Source organism: Erinaceus europaeus, chromosome 1, assembly GCF_950295315.1.
Source record: "Erinaceus europaeus chromosome 1, mEriEur2.1, whole genome shotgun sequence".
Classification (NCBI taxonomy): domain Eukaryota; kingdom Metazoa; phylum Chordata; class Mammalia; order Eulipotyphla; family Erinaceidae; genus Erinaceus; species Erinaceus europaeus.
Window position 1 is genome coordinate 88,672,947 of NC_080162.1, and position 22,727 is coordinate 88,695,673.

The following is a 22,727-nucleotide window of genomic DNA, read 5'->3' on the forward strand; positions in this document are numbered from 1 at the left end:
TCTGTCTTCCCCTCCTCTCTCCATTTCTCTCTGTCCTCTCCAACAACAATGGCATCAATAACAACAACAATAATAACTACAACAACAATAAAAAGACAACAAGAGCAACAAAAGGGAAAATAAATAAATAATTTTTTAATGGACATTTTAAAGGAGTAGCATAGAGGTTATGCAAAACTCTTTCATGCCTATGGTGCTGAGGTCCCAGGTTCAATCTCAGGCACCACCGTGAACCAGATTTTGGTGGAAATTGACAAATAAAATAAAATAAAACATCCTTTCTTTTATAAAAAGTGTGGAGGTAGATGACATACTGGTTATGAAAAGAGACTCTCATGCCTGAGGCTCCAAAGTCCCAAATTTAATCCTCTCCCTCCCCCCACCACTCTTAGCCAGAACTAAGTAGTGTTCTGGTTTAAAAAAAAAAAATGTAAAAAAAAGTATGTTTTTTTTTTTTGCCTTATATTGGAAAAGCAAAATACTTGCCATTCTTATGCTAGTTGCCAAAAATATGCAGAAAGTTAAATGGTACATGACCCTCCTGTCAACTACTTCTCAAATGTCATGCATGCAGTCATATACCAAGTAAAGAGCTGAGATAAGTGTTAAATTCAACGTCATCTGAACCCAAACCCCTGTGTGACTTAAACTGCCCCACATTGCCTTCTTGTATTTCTAGTACGGGGGTGAGGAGACTGACACAGAGTGGTGTTTATGAACTGCTTAGTTCATTCTTAATCTTCATGAATTATTATGTAAGTCTCCCATTTTACAGACATAAAAACTGAGGTCAAAGCAGCTGGACTTAGGGAGTCAGGTGGTAGCGCAGTGGGTTGAGCGCAGGAGGTGCGAAGCGCAGGGACTGGCATAAGGATCCCGGTTCGAGCACCCGGCTCCCCACGTGCAGGGGAGTCGCTTCACAGGAGGTGAAGCAGGTCTGCAGGTGTCTGTCTTTCTCTCCCCCTCTCTGTCTTCCCCTCCTCTCTCCATTTCTCTCTGTCGTATCTAACAATGACGACAACAATAATAACTACAACAATAAAAACAAGGGCAACAAAAAGGGGAAAAAAATTTAAAAATAGCAGCTGGACTTTAATCTCCTCTCTACAATTTAGAAATCTACGTCTTCACTTATTCTTCTACCTCTTACCTAAGAAAGGGGAAAAATAAACAAACAAACAAAACCCCAGATATTGGATAAAGGAAAAGACAATTAAGCAAAAGTGCCTCTGGAAGATGAGAGTTCTGGAGGATGTCCTGAAACTACCTTTGAGTGGAATCTGTGAATAAGGAGAAACAAATAAGCTGGGCATTCTCCTGCTGGTCAGGCCTGATTACCACAGACCTGGGGATGAGTAGGCTTTCATTTAATATCCTGATTTGTTAAGCTGCCCCATGCAACTGATGGGAAATTTTTACTGTAACAAGTTTGTTTAAAACTTTCAAGTCCCTAGAGTATTACACACTTCTCAAAGACTGTTTTTCTTCTTCTTTTTTTTTTTAGACACCTGCAGACCTGCTTCACTACTTGTGAAATAGACCTCCTGTAGGTACGGGGGTGGGGGCTTCGAACCTGGGTCCTTCTGCTTAGTAATATGTGTGCTTAACGGTGTGTGACACTGCCCACCCCCTACTTTTTTCTTTTTTAATATTTTATTTATTTTCCCTTTTGTTGCCCTTTTTTTTTATTGTTGCTGTAATTATTGTTATTGTTGCTGTCGTCATTATAGGATAGGACAGAGAGAAATGGAGAGAGGAGAGGAAAACAGAGATGGGGAGAGAAAGAGAGACACCTGCAGACCTGCTTCACCGCCTGTGAAGTGACTCCCCTGTAGGTGGGGAGCTGGGGGCTAGAACAGGGATCCTTATACCGGTTCTAGCACTTTGCGACACGTGCACTTAACCCACTGCGCTACCGCCCGACTCCCTTCTTTTTTCTTTTTACCAGAGCACTGCTCAGCTCTGGTTTATGGCGGTATAGGTATCAGGATTTGACCTTGGGACCTCTGGAGCCTCAGGCATGAATGCTTTTTGCATAACCATTATGCTATCTCTCAGGGCCCCAAACTCAGGTAGTGCTTGTTTGTGAGTACATTCACTGACAAGATAATTAAGAGCATAGACTGAGTCAGACTACCCAGATACTAATTTAGTTCAGTGGTTGGGGGTGCTTGAGTAAGATTCTGTGATCTCTCTGGGGTCCATCTGTAGGTAGGACACTAATGGTACCTGTCTGATGAGACTGTTTAGTGAATGAATGCATAAAAAGACTCGGAGCTGTGTCGGACATGGTAGGTAAGATACAAGTATTAGCTCTGATCACGGTGATTATTAATATAGATTAGGACTGGGCAAACCACGACCCATCACTGACTTTTTTTTTTTATTGGGGAATTAATGTTTTACATTCAACAGTAAATACAATAGCTTGTACATGCATAACATTCCCCAGATTCCCATTTAACAATACAACCCCCACTATGTCATTTATCATCTTTCATGGACCTGTATTCTCCCCACCCATCCACCCCCGAGTCTTTTACTTTGGTGTAATACTCCAATTCCATTTCAGGTTCGACTTGTGTTTTCTTTTCTAATCTTGTTTTTCAACTTCGGCCTGAGAGTGAGATCATCCCATAGTCATCCTTCTGTTTCTGACTTATTTCACTCAACATGAATTTTTCAAGGTCCATCCAAGATCGGCTGAAAACGGTGAAGTCACCATTTTTTACAGCTGAGTAGTATTCCATTGTGTATATATACCACAACTTGCTCAGCCACTCATCTGTTGTTGGACACCTGGGTTGCTTCCAGGTTTTGGCTATTACAAATTGTGCTGCCAAGAACATATGTGTACACAGATCTTTTTGGATGGATGTGTTGGGTTCCTTAGGATATATCCCCAGGAGGGGAATTGCAGGGTCATATGGTAGGTCCATTTCTAGCCTTTGGTGAAATACGCCAATTCCATTTCAGGTTCTACTTGTGTTTTCTTTTCTCCCATCACTGACTTTTATAAATAAGTTTTATTAGAACATAGCCATGCTCATTTGTTAATATAGTGCCCACTACTACGTTATGCTTTCCCAGTAGACATGAGCAGTTGTAAAAGAAACACTGTATCTAAAGCCTAAAATATTTACTGTCTACTAAGCCTTTGCCCTTGGCCATCTATAGTGTTTCTGCACTCCTGGCTCTTTTATAATCTTGTGGGTGCAGTCATGTACTAAACAGAAGATGATGCTTACTGAAAAAAAAAATGAAATAAAGAAAAATTTGTATGGGTGGTGGCAAGGGGAAAGCTTTGAGACTTTAAAAAAATTATTTATTTATTTATTCCCTTTTGTTGCCCTTGTTGTTTTATTGTTGTTGTTATTGATGCTGTCATTGCTGGAGAGGACAAAGAGAAATGGAGAGAAGAGGGGAAGACAGAGAGGGGGAGAGAAAGATAGATGCCTGCAGACCTGCTCCACCACTTCTGAAGTGACTCCCCTGCAAGTGGGGAGCCAGGGGCTTCAACCGGGATCCTTATGCAGGTCCTTGCCCTTTGCGTCACCTGCGCTTAACCCGCTGTGCTACGGCCCGACTCCTGCTTTGAGACTCTTGAAGCAGTGTTGCAGGTGTTTCTTTCTCTCTTCCTCTAACTCCCCCTTCCCTCTTGATTTCTGACTGTCTCTATCCAGTAAACAAAGATAATAAAAAATAAATAACATCAAGGGCAACAAAAGAGAATTAATAAATTAAATAAATATGTAAAAATAAATAAATAAAAGGGCTGGGGAGACAGCATAATGGTTATGCAAAGAGACTTTCGGTCCTGAGGCTCTAAGGTCCCAGAATCAATCCCCAGCACCACCATAAGCCAGAGTTTAGCAGTGCATTGGTAAAAATAAATAAATAAATAAATATGTTTGATTTTATGTGAACTTATTAAAGAATAAAGCTGAGGGGGCTGGGTAGTGGCTCACCTTGTCAAGCACACATGCTACAGTGTTGAAGAACCCAGGTTCAAGCCCCTGGTCCTCACCTGCAGAGGGAAAACTTCACGAGTGGTGAAGCAGGGCTACAGGTGTCTCTCTATATCTCTTCCTCTCTATCTCTTTATTCATCTCAGTTTCTGGCTATCTCTATCTAGTAAACAAATAAAGATTAAAAAAAGAAAAATAACTGTGGCCCAGGAAGGTGACACTGTGGATAAAGTGTTGGACTCTCAAGCATGAGGTCCTGAGTTTGATCTCTCGCAACACATGTACCAAAGCAATGTCTGGTTTGGTGTCTCTCTCCCTCTCCCTCTCCCTCTCTCTTTACCTTTCTCTCTCCCTCTATCTCTCTCTCTCTCATCTTTCTTATTGAAAAATAAAATAAAATAACTAAAAAATAAAGCTGAGGATTCAACCTCAGGAGGGACTTGAACCCAGAACAGTCCTTATATTGCTCTGAGAGAACTGATCAAAGACTAGGTCCTGATATGGGGAGGTTATACACTATTTATACAGTCCCTGTACATGAGGAGAGGCCACAGTAATATATTTTATTTTATTTTATTTTATTTATTTATTCCCTTTTGTTGCCCTTGTTGTTTTATTGTTGTAGTTATTATAGTTGTTGTCGTTGTTGGATAGGACAGAGAGAAATGGAGAGAGGAGGGGAAGACAGAGAGGAGGAGAGAAAGATAGACACCTGCAGACCTGCTTCACCACCTGTGAAGCGACTCCCCTGAAGGTGGGGAGCCGGGGTTCGAACTGGGTCCTTGTGCTTTGCGCCACCTGCGCTTAGCCCCCTGCGCTACAGCCCGACTCCCCACAGTAATATTCTTAGGAATGATACAAGTTAGAGTGAGACAACATGTCTCCTACTCGGATGTTATCTGATGTTAAAGACCAAGCAAGGTCATTAATTTCTTTTACCAGAGTACTGCTCAGATCTGGTTTATGTTGGTGTTAGGATTGAACCTGGGTTTTGGACCTTTAGGAGTCTCTTCTTTCTTTTTGATAACCATTGTGTTATCTCTCTAACTCCTTCATTAATTTTTTTTTTTTCTATCTTCCCTGTTAACCTGTTCTTCTGGAAACTGGGAATTGAACCCAAAGCCCTGTGTGACTTCAACTGCTCCACGTTGCCTTCTTGTATTTCTAGTATGGGAATGAGGAGACTGACACCCAGTGGTGTTTATCAACTGCTTAGTTCATTCTTAATCTTCATGAATTGGAGTGGGCACCATGGGCACTATGGGCCTGAGAGGCAGTTTTCTTTTTTTTTTTTAATTTTTTTTTTACTAGAGCACTGTTCAGCTCTGGCTTATGGTGGTGTGGGGGGATTGAACCTGGGACTTTGGAGCCTCAGGCATGAGAGTCTGTTTGTATAACCATTATGCTATCTACCCTCCGCCCAAGAGGCAGTTTTCATGAACAGTCTGTTCTTTGTGCATCCTTCATGGTTGATGACTACCTTGTCTCAGGTCATTGTGACCCTGCTTCTTCTTAGAGTCAAGAAGTTTGGGGTGTGCCCTTGTCACAGAACCAGACCAGCTGAGTTCTGACTACTGCCTCACATATCCAAAAAGGATGGTGATTTCAGGCTTGTTTCTCAAACAATTTATGGTCCATTTACAATAAATCTTAAGGCAGATCTTTCTTGGTATTTATTGTAAATGGATGATAAATTGTTACATCACATAAATTGAAAAATGCTATGTAAAAAATGCACCTAGTATATTTAACTTATCAAAATTAGCATAGCCTAATTTAAACAAGTTCAAAATACTTATATTGTTGGGTAAAATCATCCAACACAATAATATTTTAACAGAAAAATAATTGAATAATTGAATTTTAACAGAAAAATAATTGAATAATTGAATTGTCTACACTCGTGATATCACCTAGGGGCTAACTGGGAGCCACATCTCCTACTTTTGTGTCTTCTTTCGTAAATTTATTTATTTATTTTTTATTTTCCCTTTTGTTGCCCTTGTTGTTTTTTATTGTTGTTGCAATTATTGTTGTTATTGATGTTGTCATTGTTAGATAGGACAGAGAGAAATGGAGAGAGGAGAGAAAGACAGACACCTGCAGACCTGCTTCACTGTCTGTGAAGCAACTCCCCTGCAGGTGGGGAGCCGGGGGCTTGAACCGGGATCCTTATGACGGTCCTAAATTATTTATTTATGGGGGGGGGGGAAGAATCAGAGTGCCTCTCTGCCACATGCACCACTGAGGCTCAAACTCATGCCATCTCCTGGACTGCTATTGTTTCTAAAATCCTAAAGCTGATAAATCCTACAATGAATCATTTTAGGTTGAGTCTGTCTGTACACTATTATAATGAAAGTAAATGTTAGAGCATTTCCTGAGAGAAGAGCAAAGAATTACCTTAGAGCATGATCAAAACTAGAATGAGTAGTCACATGAGTCTTCCTGGAAGGAAACACTTCTTGATGCGTCCCAAGACAGTGGTAATAGTGGTGTGGAAAGTCAGGATCAAGCATTAGTAGGGACTAAAAATAACCTGCTGGGTGCTGGGGGGAAGGATTAGATGACCCTGGGGAAGGAGGTAGGGGATACATCCTGACTAATCTTGGGGATTTGCTGGAAGACAATAGGGAAATACACAAGATGCTAACAGTGGGAAGGTATGCCATATTTGCATCTGTGAAAATGATAAGCCTGGAAATATTTATGGGAAGTAGATTTGACAAAGACCAGAATAGACTCTGCAGTGGAGGAAGAAGTTTATTTCAATAATCCAGATGAGAAATGAGTGTCTTCAACAAAGATGGTGGTACTGGAAACAGCAATGGGTACATTTCTGAGAAGTTTGAGGAGTGGAATTCAAGAAGATTTTGTAATGGTCAGGTGGGCATGGAGAGACTGGAATAGGTGAGAGTGCCATTTTATCAAGATGCTAAATATTTGGGACAAAGTGCTGATTGAAAAAGAGGTCAGGACTGTAGTTAAGATCATAATATTTCAAGGGACCTGGTGGTGGCACACCTGGTTGAAAGAAAGCACATGTTACAGTGCACAAAGACCTGGGTTCAAGCCCCTGATCCCCATCTGCAAGGGGAAACCTTTTTGAGTAGTGAAGCAGGTGTCTCTCTGTCTCTCTCCCTTCCTATCTCCCCCTTCTCTCTCAATTTCTGGCTGTCTCTATGCAATAAATAAATAAAGATAAAAAGGAGAGAAAGAAAAGATCATAATATTTCTATATGTCAGTGGAACATAAAAATAGGGAAAGTTAAGAAACAGATTTAAAAGTCTTAACTCCAGAGGAAAAAATTTAGGTTGGAGAAACACAATTGAGGGCCAGGGGTAAATAGCATAATGGTGATACAAAGAGACTTTCACTCCTGAACCTCCAAAATCCCAGGTTCAATCCCCCTCACCATCAGCCAGAGCTGAGCAGTGCTCTGGTTAAAAGAGGGAGAGAGAGAGAGAGAGAGAGAGAGAGAGAGAGAGAGAAAGAGAGAGAGAGAAATACAATTGAGAAGTATGGGAAGTATATGTATATCTCCATTAAAAATATGGTAATGAGTGAGATTATACTAAACAAATGAAAAAAAATTGGTCACCAGGAGTGGTAAAATTGTCATGCAGGTAACTGAACTCCAGCAATTAACACTCATGGCAAATAAAAATCCATTCCTAAAGATAGAACGATGAGAATTTAAGATGTGTTTACATGATAATGTGTTCATGAATATTCATAGCTGCTTAATTCCTAATAATGGCAAACTAGAGACAGTCCTACTTTCCATTACCATTCACTGGAACACCACTCAGTAAGGAAAAACGGACATGACCTTAGAAAAATCTCATAAGCATATGAGCAGGAGCCAGACACAAAAGTGTAAATGTTCGTATTTATTAGCAAATATGAACTAGAAAAATGTCAGAGAGCAGATCAGTAGTTTCCTGGAGAAAGAAGTGCCTAGGAAATTCACTACAAGAAATAAAAGAAAATTTGGAAGGTGATAGACATGTTTTCTACTTTGACCAAGGTGATGGTTATAGGGGTATATACATTTGTCAAAATCTCATAAAACTGCACTTTAAGAGGGTACTTAAATTTTTTATTTAGACCTACTAGCTTTTTCCAAAATGAAACCTCAGATATCATCTGCAATGTTCTTGCCTTTAGGTTCCTGATTAGTCAATAATTTGTTCTACTTTATACCTTAATTCTTTTTCAGCCACCTGGTTCCAAATGCTACCATGATGCCAACCTGACTTCCCTGGGCAGACGACCCCACCAATGTGTCCTGCCCCCATATCTCCAGAGCCCTGCCCCACTAGGGAAAGAGAGATAGGCTGGGAGTATGGATCAGTATAGATACAATGCTCATATTCAGTGGAGAAGCAATTACAGAAGCCAGACCTCCCACCTTCTGCACCCTATTATAGCCTTGGGTCCATACTCCTAGAAGGATGAAGAATAGGGAATCTATCAGGGGAGGAGATGGGATTTGGAGTTCTGGTGGTAGGAATTGTGTACAGTTGTACCCCTCTTATCCTATGGTCTTGTCAATATTTCCATTTTATAAATTAAAAAAAAAAGATTTATTGGGGCCAAGTGGTGGTGCACCTGATTGAGCACACATATTACCATATGAACAAGGACCTGAGTTCAAGCCCCCATCCCTACCTGCAGGGGGAAAGCTTCATGAATGGTGAAGAAATGTTGCTGACATCTTTCTCTCATCCCTCCCCTTTACCTCTCTCTCCCCTCTCAACATCTTTTTGTATTTATCCAATAAATAAAAATTTTAAAAAGTCATCTAGAAAGATTTATTTATCTATGTAATAGAGAGGAGGAGAGAGGGAACCAGAGCATTGAACTCAGGACCTCACGCTTGAGGATACAATGCTTTATCCACTGTACCACCTTCCAGGCTGCAAGACTGCTGTTTGTTATATATAAACTCTGTCTTGTGATCCAGGAGGTGGCACAGTGGATAAGGAATTGGACTCTCAAGCATGAGGTCCCGAGTTCAGTCCTGGCAGCACATTTATCAGAGTAATCTCTGGTTCTTTCTCTCTCCTCCTATCTTTCTCATTAATAAAATCTTTAAAAAAAAAAACTGTATCTTAATCACTTTGACTTTTAAAAGCCTGTGGGAGGAGACCAACAGATAGTGGAGGTGGGCAGCAGAGTAGAGTTGACCTTTAAAGGGCCAGTGGAGTCAGACCTGTGTTTATTCATCCGTTGAGAATCACCTGCTTACAGTAATGTCTTCATGGTACCACAGCTTTGTGCATATGAGATTCTTTGCTCTTAGGCACGCTTTTGTTTTTCTTTCCTTCTTTTTTCTCTTAGAAATATTTTATTTTAATGACAGAGAAAGATGCAGAGAGACAGAGACCAAAGCGTGGCTTAACTCTGGAGTATGATGGTATTGAAGACTGAATCTGAAACCTTGGAGTCTCAAGTATGAAAGTCTTTTGCATAACTGTTACACTGTCTCCCTTGTCTTTCTTGTCTTAAGATTTATTTATTTATTTATTTGAAAGAGAGAACCAGAACATCACTCTGGTACATGCAATGCTAGGGCTCAAACTCAGGACCTTATGTTTGAAAGTCCAATGCTTTATCCACTGTAACATTTCCTGGGCCGTATTTTTCTTTCTTTTCACTTTAGATACAGTGATGGAGACAGGGATAGAAGGAGAGAAAGTGGAAGAGAAGGCTGAGAGAGTAAGAGAGAGCGAGGGGAGAATCACCACAGTACTGCTCCACCATCTGTGGTGCATTTCTCTGATGCCCCCACATGCTGCTGTGCACATGGTAAGGCATGCACCCTACTGTGTGAGTCATTTCCTGGCCCTCTGCAATAACATCTTTGACTAATTATCTGATTAATACCCATCTCCTCCATCAACTCACAAGCTCCATGGGCATAGGGATGACATCCATTTTGCTCATTTCTACATCCCTAGAGTCTTGCACAGGTCCTGATACACAGTAAGCGCCCAATACATCAGATAAAGGGCAAGACCATGTGTTAAAATTCTGGTTCCTCCATATACCAGCTGCAAGACACCAAGCAAGTGACTGCTCTCTGCACCTCTATGACCTCATAACAAGACTTAATTTAAGAAGGCAGTAGTTGTATCCAACTCGCAGCATCCAGCAGGTACTCAGGAAATGCAACCCTCTTCCCTCCATTTCTCTTGACCCTTCCCTCCCGCTCACACCACACCCAGTGTTTGGAGCCATAAAACCCAACTGCATGCAGTTGGACTCTTACCTTACCATCTCCTACGGTCTAGATTTTCTTTTTACTAAAGGTTGGTTGGGGGCATGGGACACGTGTCATCTATATGTGGTTCCCTGTGCCCCTAACTTGAGAGTGCAGGATGGGGGCCTGAGTGGACCTCTGATCAGGGCAGATCGCTGTTGCCAAGGCAACAATGACAGTCCCCAGCCACAGGTTCCCTAAGTGACTGGTTACTCTTTAACGTATCCACCCACCTTGGGTGATTAGAAGAATCAATAAGATAACCGGGCGGTGGCAGCTGGCTGCGCTCCCTGCCTTCCTGGTGGACCTGCTCTGGCTGCTTGTGTGTGGGGCCCAGCTCCTCCATGTCCCCGGGTCTCCCACGGGCTAGGTTTGGCCATGGTCAGTGTGAACGTACCCCTCGGGGCTCCGGTGGAGAGTTCTTATGGTGAGTGGGGCTAAAGGTTGGGGGGGGGGGACTGGGAGTACACTGGGTAGGGATAGGAAGGATTGTGTCCAATTTGGGGAGGCCCCTGTGTATTTTTGAGGGCCCTAAATACCCTCTTGGGGCTCCTGTGGATGGCAGGAAGTCCATGGGGTGCTGTATGGTTTGCTGTGCTAAGTCCTAAGCAAAGCTATGGCCCATTTGGTTTGGCAAGTCCTGGGAGGGGCCACAGGCGCTCCAGTGAGTGAGTGGGTTGTTTTACTTAGCCTGCCTGGAGAGATGAATTCCTGGGGATGCCCTCTAGGGGCTTTTTAAAAGGGTGGGGCTAGAAGCATTTGCCCCACTTTGTCTGGGGGACAGACTGGTATCCCTGGAGACCTAGGTCATGGAGGTGGGGTGTTGGTCTGGGTGGGATGGAACCCAGTAAGACAACATGCCGGCTGTCAGCTCTAGATTATTTATCTAAAGCTACACACAGAATTGAAAAATGGAGATGATCGCATGCTAGACCTGTGAAACTTCTAGGCATTGCTAGAATGGTGCTCTTAATGGAAGAGTTCAGCTTCTACTGCATGAGGGGCCTTCAAAACTGAAAGCAGAACCTAAAGCTTGGGCAGCAGGAGATGTATAGATAAAGCATCTTTACGATGGAACTGCTCCATTGCTGAAGCAGAAAAAACAAAAGTGCAGAGTTGTGTGTCCATAGAAAGGCCTCCTAGTTACACTAACTGAAAGAAGCAAGCTGAGCATATTGCACATCTGATAACAAAGCGGATATGTGTGAATATATGTACACAAGTAGGTATTTGCATAGAAAATTAGTAGAAGAGCATAAAGAGACTTGTTTTGTTTCTATGGAGGGAGATTCAAGAAGATGTTTTACTTCTTTATTCATTTATTTTTTAGCTGGTCTTGGATTTTTCAAAAATGAGGTGTGTTTTATAAATCAATTTTAAACTGCACGTCTGGACAGATTTTAACCTCTAGGGTTCAGTAGATTGAGTTTTAGTTCTTTAACTTTAGGCAAAGCATTCAACCTTCTGGTGCCTTGGTTACTTTCCCCCTGAAGAGGAGACATGGTGTCTGAGATCTTGGAGGGTGAAAGGAGATCACACGTTTGCACCACACACGCCCTGTAGGGACTCAAATAGTACAGTCCGGCTACTTCAGCGTTGCTTCTTTGCTTTGATCCACTGTCAGACAGAATTCAGTGACTGAGTTGGAAAAGTAGACACCCCAAAATCAAAATCAATCTGGGGACCCAGTCGGAGGATCCAACCTTTACATCTTGGGTCAGTCACGTCTCTGAATCTATTTCTTCCTTTGTAAAACAGATTGATGAACAGGACTGACCCCATGGGAGGTGGTGTGGCTGGAGGGCTGGGTGGACCTTAGCCCAAGGTTAAAACACAATTGTGCATTTATTGGGACTCATTGTTTCTCTTAAAGATTAGGCAGTTACAGGCCACAAACCCTAAACTGGGGTAAACAGAAGTCATCCTAAACCTCCCAAAGGATAAGATAATATAGCCAGACAGTTTCTCACTGTCTCCCAGGTCTCTCTGCTTTGTGGGATGTCCTTGCACCCCTGCATGTCAGCTCCTGTGCAGCGCTTTTCACATAGAAAGTATCCTGCAAACTTTGGTTGCCTGACTGGATGCTGTCAATTCATTTTATTATCACAGCAGTTGTCTCATAAGTCATTTTGTTACCTCCAAGGAGAGAAGATAAAACTAAGCCTCAGAATTTTTTTGGTTTTGTCTTGTTTTGTTTTTACCATCCCTGATGTTTCACTGCTCCAGGCCAACTTTTTTAGATAGAGAAAGACAGACAGAGGGGAGGGAGAGAGGGAAAGTTAGCAATACATCCGAGCTTCTTCCAGTGCATTGGGGGCCAGGCTCCAGCCGAGGGTGCTAGGATCTAGCTCAGTATTAAGCAAGCAAGCACAACAATCTGCATTTGTTTGATTCTCTCTTGTATACACCACAGGATATGGGCCTATGTAGAACTGACTCGAATTTCATCTAGTGAAAAAAAATTGAATGGGAAGATGGATGGATGAAATAATAATTGGATGACTAGATAGTTGGCTGGATGAAGGGATGTGCTGGGTTGGTGAATAGGCAGAATGGAATGAATGAATGAATGAGGTTATGGGTGAGTGACTAGATAAAATGATGTATGTATGTCTGCATGGGGAGATGAGTGATGAGTGGAGGAGCTGGGCTAGACTAGACTGCACTGGGTTAGCTACATGGGCTCAGGACAAGACTTGAATAAGAATATAGGGGCAGTTTGGCCATTGGTTAACAGTCATCTATCAGATAACTGTATATATTTCTGAGAATCAGAGGAGCCTAGCACCATCTAGAGCTGAGTAGTACTGTCTTCTTTCTCTCAAAATTAACAAATCTTTTAAAATAGTTTACCATCCCTATTTCTCTCTCTTTCTCTCTCTCCACATCATCTTTCCGTTCCACCCCAACTCAATTCCAGTCATAAGTCATTCCACCACACATTCTGGAGATGCAGAAGACTTCAGGTTTTGGATAATATTTAATCTCAGGATAGACAGACAAACCAGCAGGGTGCCATGATATGAAAGGATTGGATCCTATGCGGCTTAGGAGGAAGGGGAGGGGTCTGTGACAGCTTGTCCCCGGAGAAGTGGACTGATGTCTAAGTGAAAACCTGAAGGTTTGGTGGGAGTTCCCAGGAGAGGAGAGAAGGGGAGGAGAAGGGAGGGGAAAGGGGAGAGGAGGAGGGGAGAAGAGTGAGGGGAAGATAAACAGTACAGCAAAGACCTAGCCCGGGGTCATAAACTGCACCACTGAATTTTTATTTAACTCTAAACCATTTCTTCGTTCATTGAAAGTATCTTGGGACTTTTTTTGTTTGTTTGTTTGTTTGTTTTTCAATTTCTTTATTGGGGGATTAATGTTTTACAGTCAATACTAAATACAATAGTTTGTCCATGCATAACATTTCCCAGTTTCCCACATAACAGGACAACTCCCACTAGGTCCTCTGCCATCCTGTTCCAGGACCTGTTTGCTGTTGTTTCATGATTTGCCTTGTGCCTAATAAATGATGAAATGCTGAAGTGCAGGAACCGTGTCTTCCACTGCTTTCTGATGCTCAGACCTCTCACTTGCCAGTGAAGTTATAGTAAGAAAAGAAGTCTGTTTCTCTCTCTCTCTCTCTCTGTGTATGTGTGTGTGTATGTGCACCTTTATTTTCTCAAGCTTTACCCATTTGTTTTTATGAGCAAGACTGTAGAGCACTGCTCATCCCAGGTTTCAGATCTCCTTCCTCTAGGGCCTGTCATTTATTGGGGTGGGGGGACTAATTCTTAAATTGATTCTTAAATTTGGGGCCTATTTGGTAAAACATGAGGTGTGGGCAAAGATCTGCTCTGGTCACAGATCTGGGGAAGGCCTTTGCCAGAGCACTTTGTGACCTGACTTGAGTCCTTCTCCAGGATGTCTCTGTGGAGACCTGAAGGTGAATGCTTGACTCAGTGCTCAGTGGTCATCACACTCTAGGTTCTCTCTGAGGCCACTGAGGGAGTCAGTGTGGGGCCAGGCTCTTAACTGTTCTTAACTTCCTGGACCCGCAAGAGAAGCTCCATTTTGACTTTTGAATGAAACTCTACAGTTCAAAAGTGCTTAGAAAGCCAGCAGACCAGACCAATGTTTCAAACTGCAATACACACCTATTCATGGGGCATGCAATGGTAGCTGATGGCACAGAACTACTGCAAATGTCAGCTAGTATACTTGAAGAGTTCAACGAAAGAGTTCATTTAATTTTTTTTAATATTTATATTTATTTTTGGCTAGAGAGAGAAATTGAGAGGGGTGGAGGAGCTAGAGAGGGAGAAAGACAGAGAGGCATACGCAGCCCTGCTTCACCACTCATGAAGCTTTCCTCCTACAGGTGGGGAGCAGGGGCTTGAACCTGGGTCCTTGCGCACTGTAATGTGTGTGTTTAACCAGGTGCACCACTGCCTGGCCCCAAGAGTTCACTTAATGTGCTGCTTTGCCATGTGCAAGACCCAGATTTGAGTCCAACCCCCATGACATTGAAGGAAGCTTCAATGCTGTGGCCTGTTTCATTATCTCTGCCTCTCTGTGTCAATTTAAGAAATACATTTACTTTTTATTTTTTATTTATTTATTTATTTATTTATTTTTAAATTTTTTATTTAAGAAAGGATTAGTGAACAAAAGCATAAGGTAGGAGGGGTACAACTCCACACAATTCCCACCACCCGATCCCCATAACCCACTCCCTCCCATGGTAGCTTTCCCATTCTCTATCCCTCTGGGAGCATGGACCCAGGGTCGTTGAGGGTTGCAGAAGGTAGAAGGTCTGGCTTCTGTAGTTGCTTCCCCGCTGAACATGGGCGTTGACTGGTCGGTCCATACCCCCAGTCTGCCTCTCTCTTTCCCTAGTAGGGTGTGTCTCTGGGGAAGCTTTTTTTTTTTTTAGATTTTATTTATTTACTCGTGAAGAATGATATATATGGAGAGAGAGAGAGAGAGATTGAGAAAGAACACGAACCAGATATGACTCTGGTACATGTGCTACCAGGGATTGAACTCCAGACCTCACGCTTAAGAGTCCAACACTTTATCCACTGCGCCACCTCCTGGACCACAAAATAAGTTTACTTTTCTCATCACATAGTCATTCAGGAACCCCAGAAGTAGCCCTAACGCAGGGCAACATTGGTCACTTCTCACATTCCACTGATTAGAATTAGTCACATAACCTTGACCAAATGCAGAGGACTTTGGAATATGGAGTTCCTACTATGGCAGCCATTTTCCAAGAGTTTCTGAACTGTGGAAGGGAGAGCATGACCTTGTTAGTACTCAGTGGACCACTTCAGTTTGCCACAAGCCACACACATACAAGAGTGTACTCAAATATGGACATATATATAACATTTGATGTCTTTCACTTTTAAAAGTGTGTAAAGAAATACACAGATAGTGATAAAGTAAATGTGACAGAAATGCTACCAGTTGGTATACCTGAACTCACTACATTATTTATTTATTTATTCATTTTATCCTTCCATAGGTTTGGAATTTCTCAAATAAAATGTTGGGGGAAATTTAATTGCTAATGTTTTGTAGACATAGAAATAGTATAAAATAAGATAAACCAATTAAGGTTGAATTTAGATCTTACTGTGCCTCTAATACAAGAGCTGGCAATCCTTTTCTACAGGAAGTCAGAAAGTAATTATTTTACTCTTTCAATAGCCAGGGAGGTGGCTCAGTGGGGAAGAGGATAGTATTTGCATATGTGAACACCTTCCTTCAATGCCATTGGATCCCTGACACTACAGGAACTAGCGTTGTGATTTCTTTGTTCTCTTTTTTTAAATTTTTATTTATTTTCCTTTTTTTGTTGCCCTTATTGTCTTTTTATTGTTGTTGTAGTTATTATTGTTGTTATTGTTGTATTGTTATTGATGTAGTCGTTGTTACATAGGACAGAGAGAAATGGAGAGTGGAGAGGAAGACAGAGAAGGGGAGAGAAAGACAGACACACCTGTAGACCAGTTCTACCGCCCGCGAAGCGACTCCCCTGCAGGTGGGGAGCCGCTTGGCTGGAACCCGGATTCCTACGCGGGTCCTTGTGCTTTGCGCCACGTGTGCTCAACCCCGCTGCGCTACTGCCGACTCCCTCTTTGCTCTTTTCTATCCAAGTACTAAAGCAGGTCTGATCCTACTTAACTTCTGAGATCAGACAAAATTAGGCACATTTTTTTTCTCTTAACAAAAACATAGCAAATCTTTAAAACCTTTGCAGATCAGATAGTATCCGTGGTCCTGTTCTGCTCTGCGGTAACATGAAAGCAGTCACAGACAACAACAAATAAATTAATGGAAACAGTTGGGCTCGAGTAAAATCTTATTTGCAGACACAGTGGATTACATTTTGACCCAGATTTATATTTATTTTTTTACTCTTACTTTAAAAAAAATTATTATCTTTATTTATTTATTGGATAGAGACAGTCAGAAATCAAGGGTGAAGGGGGAGATAGAGAAGGGTAGGAGACAGAGAGACACCTGCATCCCTGCTTTACCACTTGTGAAGCTTTCTCCCTGCAGGTGGGGACTCGGGGTTCGAACCTGTGTCCTTGCACATTGTAATGTGTACTCAAACAGGTGCACCACCACCCGCCCCCTATTACTCTTGCTTTTAATAAATTGATTTAATTTGAGGATTGGGGTAGATAGCATAATGGTTATGCAAAGAGACTGTCATGCCTGAGGCTCTGAAGTCCCAGATTCACTCTGCTGTACTACCATAAGCCAGAATTCAGTAGTGCTCTGGTAATGAAATAAAATAAATAAGTAATTGATCGGGGGAGATAGCATAATGGTTATGCAAACAGACTTTCATGCCTGAGGCTCCTAAGTCTCAGGTTCAATCCCCCACACCATCATGTGCCAGAGTTGAGCAGTGCTCCGGTATTTCTCTCTTTGCGTCTCTCTCAAAAATAAAATAAATATTTTTTTTTGGTAATTTTTCTTTATTTATCTTCCCTTTTGTTGCCCTTGTTGTCTTTTTATTGTTGTTGTAGTTGATGTCGTCGTTGTTGGATAGGACAGAGAGAAATGGAGAGAGGAGGGGAAGACAGAGAGGAGAGAAAGACAGACACCTGCAGATCTGCTTCACCGCTTGTGAAGCGACGCCCCTGCAGGTGGGGAGCGGGGGGGGGGGGGGGGGGTGTCTCAACCCGGGATCCTCATTCCGGTCCTTGTGCTTTGCGCCACCTGCGCTTAACCCACTGCGCTACAGCCCGACTCCCAAAATAAATATTTTTTTAAATGAGTAATTAATAAAATAAACTGATTTAATTTGATAGGAAAAGAGTGGAGATAGAGAGGGAGAGAGACAAAGAGACACCTACAGCACTGCTGCACCGCTCTTGCAGCTTCCCCCCTGCAAGTTGGGACAGGGGGCTTAAGCCTGGGTCCCTGGGTGTGCAATGAGTGCTCTATCAGTTGTAGTTTCTTATCTTTCCACCAGGGTTAGTATTGGGGCTTAGTGCCGGCACTAAGAATCCACTGTTCCAGTGGCTTTTTTTTTTTTTCTACTTTACTAGATAAGAAAGAGAGAAATTGAGAGGGGAGGGAAGATAGAGAGGGAGAAAGAGAGACACCTGCAGACCTGCTTCATTGCTTGTGAAGCATCTTCTCTGCAGGTGGGGAGCAGAGGGTTTGAAATTGGGTCCTTGCATATAGTAATCTGTGCACTTAACCCTGTGTGACACCACCTCAATCTGAAGGTATACCTTCATTCTTTAAAAAGATGTTTTGTATTAGCATTTTAATATATAATATTCTCTTTATGAATTTTCTGAATATAATGAAAGTATTTGCCCTTATGCTGCCTAAAATTATTACCTGTATCCTGTGGGATTCTGGAGAAAAAAAAAAAAAAAAAGCTGTTTCTAGGTCTGGAAAGAACCACTGGGGACATTCTGTCCAGTGGTTTCTAAACCCTTTTGATCATGACCCTCAGTAAGAGACACACCTTCCATCACACACTTTATGACCAGTGGCAAGAGGGGGTAGTTGGCAAAACACAGTCTCTAGAGTCCCATGGCTGGGCTGGAACCTCAGCTTTGCCTCTCCTACTACATAAGAGACACTGAGATGTTTTCTATACTATTTTTTTCTTCCTTCCTTTCTCTCTCTCTTTCTTTCTTTCTTTCTTTTTAATATGGTCATCTTTGTGAACTTCCATCAATCTGTGATCTGTGCTCCTTTCTGGGTAACTTAAGCAACAGTATATTTTTTTTAAATAATAGATTGTATTCAAAGAAAAGACACTCCACCATGTGAGCCATCTTCCAGACCCTATTTATTTATTTTTAAAGAGAGAGAGAACTTGAATATTAGGCTGGTTCATGCAGTGCTGGGGGTTGAACTTGAGACCATGGAAGTAAGACCTTATGATAAGTCCAGTGCTTTTCCCACTGTGAAATTTCCCAGCCCACTGGAAGATAGATTTTATTTTATTAAGTTTTTTTTTTAAGAATTTATTCACTTATTCATGAGAGAGGAGGGGAGAAAGAACAAGACATCACTCTGGTATATGTGCTGCCAGGGATCGAACTCATGACCTCATGGTTGAGAATCCAATGCCTTATCCACTGCGCCACCTCCCGGACCACTAAGTTTTTTTTTTTTTTTTTTTTTTTCCCAGAGCAATGTTCAGCTCTGGCTAATGGTGGTGCAGGGGACTGAACCTGGGACTTTGGAGCCTCAGGCACAAAAGTCTCTTTGCATAACCATTATGCTATGTACCCTCACCCTTATTTGATTTTATTTTACTTTATTTATTGGATAAAGACAGAGAGGAATTGAGAGGGGAAGGGGAGATAGAGAAAAAGAGAGATAGATATTTGCAGCACTGCTTCACCATTTGTGAAACTTCTCCCCATAGGTGGGGGTTGGGGGCTTGAACCTCAGTCTTTGTGAGTAGTAAAGTGTGTGCTCTACCAGGAGGGCCACCACCTGTCCCTATTTTTTATTTATTTATTTATTTATTTATTTTTATTTGATATGGCAGAAGGAAACTGAGAGGCACTGCTTCACCACTCTCAAAGCATTCTCCCCTACAGATGTTGCCCAGGGGCTTGAAAGGATAGGTTTTATTTTATTTTACTTTATTTTTATTATTTTTTAAAATTTATTTCTTTATTGGGGAATTAATGTTTTACATTCAACAGTATTTACTTTATTTTTTAAAAGATATATTTTTTCATTTATGAGAAAGATAGGAGGAGAAAGAACCAGACATCACTCTGGCACATGTGCTGCTGGGGATTGAACTCAGGACCTTATGCTTGAAAGTCCAAAGCTTTATCACCTCCCGGACCACAAGATAGGTTTTATTTTAACCATTACACCTCACTAAGCAGGATTTTCTCTATTGCTCTGAGCTTCAAGCCCTCCTCTGCATATGGAGTTGCTAATGCCATTTCTTACCTGCCAGGAAAGCTGTGCAGAACAAGGGGTAGGTGCACGTGTCTTCAGCAAGCTGTAGGCAGTCCCACTGGATATAAAGCATTAGTGTATTATCATGCTGAGGAACACCTATACCATATAGTGTAAATGTGAAGAACTGAGATAGTGTTTAGGAAGCTCTTTGTTCATGGGCAGAAACTAACTAGACTGATCCAATTCTCTTGGCGGGGGAGAACTAGAACAACCCAATGTAAATCATACAACAGCTGTGATTAACAGTGATTTGGCCTTGCAGATGAATCCATAATAAGATGAACAGCTTATCTCCTAACTGGAAACATAACACATTGCATCTAAACGGAAAAAATCAAGAGTTTCCAGAACAGCCACGATGTTTGAAAATGTAGAAAGAAAAAAAAAAAAAACACCATGGAGGAGAACCTCACCTAAAGTAGTGTCAAAGAGTTGCCTGTGGGAGATGGGAATCAGAGACAAAAAAAAAAAAAAAGAGGAGATAGGGAACTATTGCTGGTTAAACAGAAGGAGAGAAAGATCAAAATACCTGCAGGCCTGCTGCACTGCTCATGAAGTGTCTATCCTGCATGTGGGGAGTGGGGGGTTAAACCTGGGTCCTTGCACATGGTAATGTATGCGCTCAACCTGGCAGGTACACCACTGTCTACTTATGTGATAGAGACAGAGAAATCAGGAGGAAAGAGGAAGATATAGAGGGAGAGAGAATGAGAGACACCTGCAGCATTGTTTTATCACTTGCAAAGCCTTCCCCCTGCAGGTGGAGAACTTCCCCAGGTTTAAACTTCAGGTTGCTTTTTTGCAGAGAGAGAGAGGTAAATAGAAAGAGAGGGGGTTGGGTGGTGGTGCCCCAGTTTAGCACATGCATTGTCATGCACAAGAACCCAGGTCCCCACCTTTGTGAGTAGAGGCAGGGTTGCCAGGGATGGAGCTTGGCAAGCAGCGAAAGCAGTGCTGCAGGTGTCTCTCTCTCTCTTCCCTTTTCTACCTCCCCTTCCCTTCTCAATGTCCCTCCATTTTATCAAAATGAAATCAATAAATACAATTTTTTTAAAGAGAGAGAGAGAGAGAGAAACACCGTGGCACTGAAGCTTCTTCTGTGGTAGCATTCAAATGCAATGTGCTGGGGGCTTGAACCTGGGAAGCCCCCAGATATAGCAAGGCTGTGCCCTATCATGTGAGCTATTTCACTGACCTCTCATATACAGTTTTGATTATTTTTCCCCACCCCGTAGTTTTGATTATTTTTTTTTCAAGATTTATTTTCATGAGAGAAAGAGAACCAGAATGTCATGCCAGCATAGGTGGTACTGGAACTATAATATTTGCTAGTCTGTGCTCAGTCATTTGATTAGTTTTTAAAAATCCTTCCATTAACTACTATATTAATTATTTTATGTATTATTTTATCTATTTATTTATTGCAGTGGCAAGACATTGTGCATGCACAATTTTATAGCCCCTGGTCAGCCTTTACATTCAGATAGACAGAGAGGGAGAGACAACAAAACACTGGAGCTTCCCCCAGTGCTGTGGCACTTTGATGTGGGCTTGGGGCTCGAAACTAAATCACACATACAGCAAGGCAATGCCCTTCTGGGTGAGCTATTTCTTGGCCCCCACTTGACTATATATTTTTTAACTGAAAAGGAAAATGAGGGCTGGGGAGATAGTAGAGCAATTCTGCAGATGGTTTCCATGCAAGAGGTCCCAGGTTCAATCCCAGAGAACACCAATAGCCAAAGCTGAACAGTGGTATAGTTTTTTTTTTTGTTTGTTTGTTTTTTTTAATTGGGTGGTGGATAAAGTGTGGGGCTTGCAAACAGAAGATCCAGAGTTTGGTCCCCAGCATCACACATAACAGATGATGCTCTGACTATCTCTCTCCCTTTCTCTCAATAAATCAATGTTTCAAGAATAAAATAGCATCTCAGGAGGCTGCACAATGATTAGAGCAGTGGCCCTAAGTGCCCCAGGTCATGAGTTTAATTCCTGGCACTACATGTACCAGAGTGATGCTTTGGTCCTCTTTCTCTCATGCTAATACATAAATAGATCTTTAAAAAATATTAAAATACCAGGGGGCTAGGTGGTGGCACAGTCCACTGAGCATATACATCACCAGGTACAAGGACCTGGGTTCAAGTCACTAGTCTCCACCTGGAAGAGGAAGCTTCATGAAGGGTAAAGCAGTGCTGCAGGTATCTAGCTTCTTCTCTAACTCTCCTTCCATTCTCAAATTCTCTGTCATATCAAATACATATTCCCAGCTGAACACCTCCTACTAGCTTTGTGTCACACCAGAAAAAAAAAAAAAAGACCTAGTCCCTCTTCCAGTTCTTGCTTGCCCTTCTATTGTTCTCTCCTGTCCTCTGCCTTCTTACTATCCTTCATCCACACCAGGTACATTCCTGTCCCAGGATCTTGACACATGCTGTTCCCTCTGCCAGAAACACCTCTTCCCCATCTCTGTCCAGTACTTGATTTCTTCTCACTGTTTGAATCTTAGCTCGAATGTTTTCCACTCAGGGGTCTCCTGGGACACCCAGATCTAAGGCTACCTCCCTTTCCTCCTCACCCCACTCCAGTGGCCTTCTCCCCCAGCTCTGGAATTGTGCCTCCACAGCTCTGTCTTCTCCACTGTAGTATGAGTTGCAGCAGATTAGGGGATCTGGCTGCCTTTTCCCTGCTACGTCCTCCGTGTGGACAACAGCACTGGGTGCACAGTAGGAACCCCATCAATGCATGGGGGCCAATACATTGGCTCAATGATGAGACAATCAAGGTGAGGACAGTGGAGCCAGTGTGCTAAGTGACCATTTTGGCCAGTGGTGTGAGACGAAGTTGCATCCTTGCCTGGGCCCTGCCCTGGGTAAACAGGCCTCCCTCTGCCGAGACAGCCGCTATTTGACAACTGTCTGCCATGTAGCCGGCCAAGCCTGAGCTGCCACACTGCCAAGGCCCCAGGATCCCCTGGGACAAGCAGCCAAGGTGGCCACACCTTAGGGAGCGCTTGTGAAGGAGTGGG

General features: G+C 42.4%; 1 protein-coding gene across 1 annotated transcript in view; it reads left to right on the plus strand.

Moving 5' to 3' along the window:
- Positions 1-10,590: 10,590 nt before the first annotated feature.
- HNF4A (hepatocyte nuclear factor 4 alpha) overlaps positions 10,591-22,727 on the plus strand; it is a 65,601-nt gene continuing 53,464 nt past the window's right edge. Inside the window, exon 1 of the mRNA XM_060190507.1 lies at positions 10,591-10,664. Coding sequence (XP_060046490.1) covers positions 10,616-10,664 — 49 coding nt within the window. The 5' untranslated portion in view covers positions 10,591-10,615. The remainder of the gene's footprint in view (positions 10,665-22,727) is intronic.